This window comes from Myotis lucifugus, unplaced genomic scaffold, assembly GCF_000147115.1.
Source record: "Myotis lucifugus unplaced genomic scaffold, Myoluc2.0 scaffold_137, whole genome shotgun sequence".
Lineage (NCBI taxonomy): Eukaryota > Metazoa > Chordata > Mammalia > Chiroptera > Vespertilionidae > Myotis > Myotis lucifugus.
This window is the reverse complement of record NW_005871185.1, coordinates 2,873,196-2,880,730: the sequence shown is the minus strand read 5'-3', so window position 1 is coordinate 2,880,730 and position 7,535 is coordinate 2,873,196. Positions and strand designations below refer to the sequence as shown.

General features: G+C 45.3%; 2 protein-coding genes across 5 annotated transcripts in view; one reads left to right on the top strand and one right to left on the bottom strand.

Annotated features, from left to right (window-relative positions):
* The window catches only part of GTPBP8 (GTP binding protein 8 (putative)), a 97,294-nt gene that overhangs the window by 59,339 nt on the left and 30,420 nt on the right, over positions 1 to 7,535 (bottom strand). The window contains exon 6 of one of the 4 annotated variants that reach the window (XM_023758691.1): positions 2,749 to 2,806. The exons of the other annotated variants lie outside the window; for them this stretch is intronic. Within the exon in view, the coding sequence (XP_023614459.1) occupies positions 2,782 to 2,806 (25 nt within the window). The 3' untranslated portion in view covers positions 2,749 to 2,781. Of the gene's footprint in view, positions 1 to 2,748; positions 2,807 to 7,535 lie in introns of those variants that run through there. 4 annotated transcript variants of the gene reach the window in all.
* Positions 3,875 to 7,535, top strand: part of NEPRO (nucleolus and neural progenitor protein) — a 15,135-nt gene continuing 11,474 nt past the window's right edge. Inside the window, exons 1-2 of the mRNA XM_006094453.3 lie at positions 3,875 to 3,991; positions 5,898 to 6,052. Coding sequence (XP_006094515.1) covers positions 3,889 to 3,991; positions 5,898 to 6,052 — 258 coding nt within the window. The 5' untranslated portion in view covers positions 3,875 to 3,888. The remainder of the gene's footprint in view (positions 3,992 to 5,897; positions 6,053 to 7,535) is intronic.

Below are 7,535 nucleotides of genomic sequence, written 5' to 3'. Positions count from 1 at the left end.
AAAATTTTCGACTCTGAGAAGCAGCCTACGGGCTGGAAGGCGGCTCCTCTGACCTCAGTGCTGGAGAAGACCATTAAGCAGAAACTAAAGAAACCGATTTTACATCATTTCCCAGGTGGAGAACAGTTGGCATGTAAGCCCCTGACCAGTGCCCAGCCTCTCCTCTGTCAGTCTATCTCATTCTTAGGTACCATGTTCTTTGTTCTGTCTTAACTGCAACTCATTTTTAAACTAGATTGCTTTTAAAAGAAGACTAAATAAAGTTTCCCTTAAGTTATTTAGGTGGTGCTGGGGCTGCTGGGGCTGCTGGGGGCCTGATAGAAGACACAAACATGCAATGGGGGGCCTGTACCCAGCAGCCCCAAGGCCCGCCACCTTGGTGCTGGGGCTGCTGTGGGTATCAGAGACACAAACCCGCAGGCCCGGCACCCAGCAGACCCAAGGCCTTCGTGGCAGAACTAAGGAGCAGCAAGCCAAGCGGTAGGAAGCAGCAAGCAGGTAGGCAGTAACAAGGGAGGGGTCCCGGACTGCAAGAGGGCACATGCTGGGCTAAGGGACCCCCCACCCATCCCCAGTGCACGAATTTCGTGCACCGGGCCTCTAGTATATAATAAAAACCCAAGCGACTGTTATGGCAGAACAACTGGTCACTATGATGCGCACTGACCACCAGGGGGCAGATGCTCAACGCAGGAGCTACCCCCTGGTGGTCAGTGCGCTCCCACAGGGGGAGCACTGCTCAGCCAGAAGCTGGGCTCATGGCTGGCAAGCGCAGGGGCAGTGGCAGGAGCCTCTCCTGCCTCTGCAGCAGCACTAAGGAGCAGCAAACCGAGCGGTAAGGAGCAGCATGCAGGCAGGCCGTAAGGAGCGAGGGGTCCTGGACTGTGAGAGGGATGTCCTACTGCTGGCAGACATCCCCCAAGGGGTCCTGGACTGCGAGAGGGCAGAGGCCGGGCTGAGGGACCCCTCCTCTAGTGCATGAATTTTGTGCACCAGGCCTCTAGTAGATCTATATATATCTATCTCCTACTGGATCTGTTTGGTGGAACCCTGACTGATACACTATCCTTAAAATTAGAACAAAACAATACCCTTCTTGATCCTGCATCTTGCTGTTACCATATAAACTGTCTTCCCTTCTCACCTAAGCTTTTGCAATCACACTCTGAGCTATAGTCTCATTTATTCATCTGGTGAATCAGACATATTCTTGTGGAAATCCCAAGGGCAATCTCAAACTCAGTATATCAAAAGTTATCTCATTATCACTGCCTAAATCCACTCGTTTGAATGCTATCTCTCAAACTCAAGATAAAAATCTGGAAGTCAAACTAGATACCTAAATATCTAAATATTAGACATCTAAATAAGTCACACTGTCCATCTTCAGTGCCAATGTTTGAATTCAGGCCCTCAAGATGTCTTGCCTCAGCTTTTGTAATAGACTACCTCACCCCCGGCCCCATCTTCTTTAAATCTGTTCTCCAGCACACTCTTCCTCTGATGCAAGGTGATTTAATTGCCCTGCCTCAGACTCGGTGACTCCTTTATCACCTACAGCAAGGGTTCCCCAACCCTGACCACCATCACAAGGCGCTTTAAAAAACACAGATTAGAATCCTACTCAGACCTAATGAATTCAAACTTCCAAAGTGGGAGCTGAATTGTAAAAGCTATCCAAGTAATTCTGATCAGCCATGTTCTGGAGCCACCAGTCTTCAGGGTAAAATCCAAAATCTGCCCATGATCTGACACCCCACTCCCAGCTTCACCCCTCAGCACACGTCATGCTCAGCAACATTGACAGTAGTCTTCCAACCCATGTTGATGAACCCCTGTCTGCCAGGAATGTCCTTCTTCCCTTATCTGCCTGGGAAAACCCTATTCATCCTTCAAAAACTTTATTCAAACATCATCAAGCCTCTTATTCAACCAGTAACTATTGACAAACTTGTGAAATTGTACACATTAAATACGTATGGTTCTTTGTATATCAATTATACTTCCATAAAGCTGCTAAAATTTACTGAGGTCCTACTACATGCCAAGCTCTGAACAAAGCATTGAGACATAAAGATCAGTAAGCTATATTGATAGTACTGCCTTCAGCAAACTCTCATGCTATTGGAGAAGGAGACATACAAATATACATATTAATACAATAACGTGAGGTAAATTTTGTGAGTGTCTGTGGTAGCTGAATAATGCCCTTCCCCAAATAATGTCCACATCCTAATCCCAGACTCTCTGTTACTTTAAAAAAAAATTTAAATTGATTTTTAGAGGGAGGGGAAGAGAAAGGGAGAGAGCAGAATCTATGAATATGTTACTTTACATTGCAAAGCAGATTTTGTAGATATTAAATTTAAGATTTGGAGATGGGAGATTATCCCATTATTTTGGTGGCTCAATGTAATCACTGGGGTCCTTTTAAGAGGGAGGTAGGCCTAGCCTCCATAGCGTGAGAGAGAGAATGGAGGGAGACTAGCAGACGCTATGCTACTGAGTTTGAAAATGGGGCATGGAGACATGAACCAAGACATGCAGGTGGTCTCTAGAAGTTGGACTAGAGCCCCCAGAAGGAACCAGCCCTGCCTGCTGATTTTAGTCCCCTGAGATTAATTTTGGACTTCTGACCTTCAGACATGTAATGATTGTATTATTGTTTTAAGTGACTAGTTTGTAGTAATTTGTTACAGCACCAACAGGAAGCTAATACAGAGGCCAACTGTAGTAGCACATAAAGGGGTTATGGAGTGGGGAAGGAATGTTCTGGAAGAATTACTCGGAGGTGATGACACCAGAGCTGAGGAAGGGAGACTGCAGAAGTTAGTGTGTGCAAGGCACACAGGGAGCATGGGAAGTGTTTCAACAAGGCAATGTACGTATATTAAACGTTAGAAGTAATATCAACAATATTAATTCTGATAAATGTTTATTTGTATGCCAGGCACTGTTCTAATGCATTTATAACTCTGTGAGGTAGAGACTATTATTATCTTCACTTTACTATGGGGACACTAAGGTTTGGCGGAGTTAAGTAATTTTCCTGACATCACAGAGCTAGCAAACCGGCAGAGCTTTAATTAGAACCTTGGCAGTGTGTCTCCAAAACCCACTAACTGCCTCTCTGATACTCAACTGTGGGAGCCTTAACGACGTAAGTAAGGCACCATCAGTGTGGTTGAAGATAAATGAACTATTAGAAAGATAATAATGAGGTGGGAATCAGCAGGGCTTGGAATATTGTCTAGTCTTACATTGAGGATGAAATTGATAGTCAGCCAACGTTCCAGTTTCTTTGATGTGATTCCGGTTTTGCTATCGCTCCAGATAGAGGAGCCTTGACTATCTCAAAGTAAATCGCTCCTGTGTTACAACCTCTACTTTGCATAATCCTCTTTATTTCCTTGCTGCCTTTTCCCCTAATGTCTGAGGGGGAGTGCATACGCCAACTCAACTCTGGGCCTCAGTTTCCACATCTGTAAAATGCCTTGAAGTACTGTAGTTCCAACCTTGGTTGCGCCTTAAAATCCCCTGTGGGTAAGCATAAACCAAAGGCACATTCCTCGCCCCATCTCCGAGATTCTGACTAATTCCGGGCCTGGGCTTTCCCCCAAACTCTCCCAGGTGATGCTGATGAGCGTCCAGGTTTCTACCTGGGTCCTTTCCAGCTCAGGGTTTGGTCCACGATTCCGTGAAGGCCCCGCCCCTCCCTCGCCCCGCCCCAGGCCCCGCCCTCTTCGTCCCCGATTGGTCTCAGCTCCCAGCCGAGATGGCTTCGCGGGTCCAGCCCCGCCCCCTTCCTCAGCCCCGCCCCATCCACTCACAGCCCCGCCCCCACCCCTCGCAGCCCCGCCTCCCGCAGTCCCGTCCCCGCCTCGCAAGATGGCTGCGGTGCTGCGCCGCCCGGAGCCTTGGAACCGCGTGACCATCCCAAAGGCGGGGAGCCGCAGCGCGGTGACGGTACAGGACCCCGGCGCGGCCCTGGGTGAGTGAGGCGCCCCGAGTGGAGACCAGTCCGCAGGCAGTGGGCCGGCGGCCACGTGCGCGGGGGCGGGACTTCCTGAGCCAGCGGGGCGTCGGGAAGCGGCGGCGGGGCCGGCCCGGGAAGCCTGGGCTCCGAGTTTCCCAAGGAGGCTGGGAGGGCCTGCGGTTGCACTGAGCCTCCTTGAGCCCACGCGCTGTGCCGAGGGGGCGGCGAGGGCGGACGCGCCGGGGAACCCCGTTTACCTTCCGTCAGTTTCCGGCCTTCGCTGGGGAGCCAGCGGGGGGGGAGTCGCGGGGGGAGTCCCCTAGGCACTCGGCTTACCCCGCGATCTTTCTGGGCCTCTGCTTACTCATTTGTAAAATGGGGTTAGTCCTCCCTACCTACCCATCACCGGTTGCTGGGAGCATCTAATGATGCTGTTTTTTTATTTTGTAATATCCAACAAGTTACGGTGTATAATTACAGCAGTTAATCTAGATTTCCCGAGGCAGTTTCAATTTTAAATGTTCTGCTCTATTATCACCCTGGTTAACTATAGTCATCATTATACACCCAGAAACTAGTACAGTGCCTGGCACACAGTAAGCATCAAGCAACGCATGCAAAATGAATAACTGCATAATACTGTTCGATTAGGTTTAAAATTATGGTCACCGACTATATTTAGAATAGTGCATAAACAAGCTTTTTTTTTTTTTTACTACACATAAGTTTAAAATTTAATCTGTCAAACAGCAGTATTTATACTAGTAGTTAAAAACAAACTTGGAAAAAGTACATGGCAGAATATATAATAGGCGATTAGTTTTAAAATGTCTTTTGTGTGTAACAAAATGGGGGATTCAGAGAAGTATACAACATGTGCCCCACCTTCAAGGTACTAAAGGTTAAAGGTGTAAGTGTGCACCAAATGACTGCAAAGTACTCCTGTGAAAGATTATTAAAATCCTGGTAAAATGTGATGCAGATATACACACTTGTTTAACAGACATTCTCTTGATTTTTAGACCATATAATCTGTCACTGTTTTCCAACTTCTTACATAATCATTAATTACATCCTTAGAGTTAAAGCTGATTATGTATTTGTTTTTGGTTCCTTTAAAACAGCGATTTTCAATCAGTAGGCCACAAGAATTTTTTGTTGTTGTTAATTCTCACCTAGGATATATTTCCATTGATTTTTAGGGAGAGTGGAAGAGAGAGGGAAAGACAGAGAGAAACAGAGAAACACATCGATTGGTTGCCTCCTGCATGAGCCCTGACCAGGGCTGGGCAGGAGCCTGCAACCAAGGTACGTGCCCTTGACCGGAATCGAACCCGGGACCCTTTGGTCTGCAGGGCAACACTCTGTCCACTGAGCCAAACTGGCTAGGGCCACAAGAATTTTTTTAAACATGTAATACTTGACTATTTATGGGCACTTACCTCTTTTCCCCTTAGATTGTCAAATAAAAAAAAAGACAACAGGCAACCCAACAATAGCTGTCTGGTGTGAATGAATCAAAATCATACCTATTTATTTGGTCAGTTAGGCAAAAAATATATTTTTTGGTGTGCCACAGTAATTAGTTTATGTGTGCCATGAGATGAAAAAGATTGAAAAAATGCTGCTTTAAAACTGATAAGGAGCCCTGGCCAGGTAGCTCAGTTGGTTAGAGCATGATCCCAATACCCGAAGGTTGCGGTCAGGGCACATACAAGAATCAACCAATGAATGCATGAATAAGGGGAACAACAAATCAATGTTTCTCTCTCGCGCCCCCCCCCCCCCCCCCCGCCTTTCTCTCTCTAAAATCAATAATTAAAATATCTTAAAAAAATAAGGAAAGATGCTTCCTTATTTTTATATAATACACTTAATGCAGAAATACATATTTAAGTCTTATTAAAATTCTCTGCTTTAGACCTTTGTATTGCAGCTGTACTTAAAGAATGCTGGCTTGTTACACTGTCACTGAAGAGCCAAACCTTAGATGCAGAAACAGATGTGCTATGTGCAGTCCTTTACAGCAATCACAACAGAATGGGCCGCCACAAGCCCCATTTGGCCCTCAAACAGGTAAGGAGGAAGCCTTGTGTTTGAGACTCAACATGTTTGCTTGATGAAGATGGAGATCACACTGCTACTTAATATTTTGTTATTTACGGAAACTGAGTCTAAACTTACAGATTCATGCTCTCTGGTTAATTTTCTACTCCCATTACTTAAGATAAAAAAAAGATGACGATTTCTTCATCAAAGAACTGGGATCATGGCCTTTCCCTGAGTTTTCATGTCTGGGCAGCTTTATCTCCTTCTGAGTCTCTAATTCCAAAACCAAGTTTATCTCAGATTGAACAAATTTCTCCTCTTGGATTCCAAGTTGTGAATAATTACCCAGTCAGAAAAATTTGGTGTTCCATTTTCTCTGCTGCTTCCTTTTATGTAGCTGTGCCATCTAATTGAATCAGTCAAAACTGCCTCTGCTTCTGGCTGCATCTTTTTTTAGCCTTGTCAACTTTTAGTTGTCTTGCTATCCTACTAATCTTTTCTCCACTCTGATATATTCTATAAAGCAAAGTAGATAGATCACCTACAACACAGCTTTGATTTTTAATGTTCCTCCATTGTCTCCTGAATAAAGACCAAACCTCATAGGTTGGCTTACAGGATCCTCCATGATCTGTCCTATTCAGTTTTCCTAGCTCAGGCTTCTCTCTTGCCTTCATCTATTTTACATCCCAGGCAACCTGAATTCTTCACGAGTCCTCACCATGTTTGTTCCCTCACCCGAGCCTTTGCTTACCTGCTCCTGTATGTTTGGAAGGCCTAGTCCCCTCCATCTCGGCCTGTTAAAAGCCTTCTCATCCTCTAAGTTCCATTTCAAGTCTTCTCGCAGTAATCACTTCTTCCCAAGGGGTAACATGAGTGTTTATTATGGTAATCTCATTTTAAGTTGCATCTTTCTGATTAGTGAAGTTGAACTCCTTCTCTTTTTGTGATTCTTGGCTATTTGGGCTTCTCTTACGGCATTTAGCATGGTCTGTGTTGCAGTACAGGCATTTGTGTACATGTTTTATGTCCCTACCATCCCTTAGAGTAGGGAGCATGTCTCATGATGCTGCTACAATTAGTATTACTCTTACTACTACTGCCTTATATATCTGCTTAACATAACAATTTACAAAGAACTTTCATCTACTTTAAGATTTATTTTTTTCTACCTTCAAAAGCTAGATACTGGAATTACCTTCACCCTAATGTTCCCCAAAGGAGAATAGAAAATAGTCTTGATTCCTCTTCTGTGTGACAGTACTTTGAGTATATAAAGACTGTCCGCCCTGGCCAGTTTGGCTCAGTGGATAGCGCGTCAGCCTGCAGATTGAGGGGTTCCGGGTTTGATTCTGGTCAAGGGCACATGCCTTGGTTGCAGGTTCGATCCCTGTGCCTAGTCGGGTGCATGCAGGAGGCAACCAATTGATGTGTTTCTCTCATCATTGATGCTTCTATCTCTCCTCCCTTCCTCTCTGAAATCAATTAAAAAATATATATATAATGTATA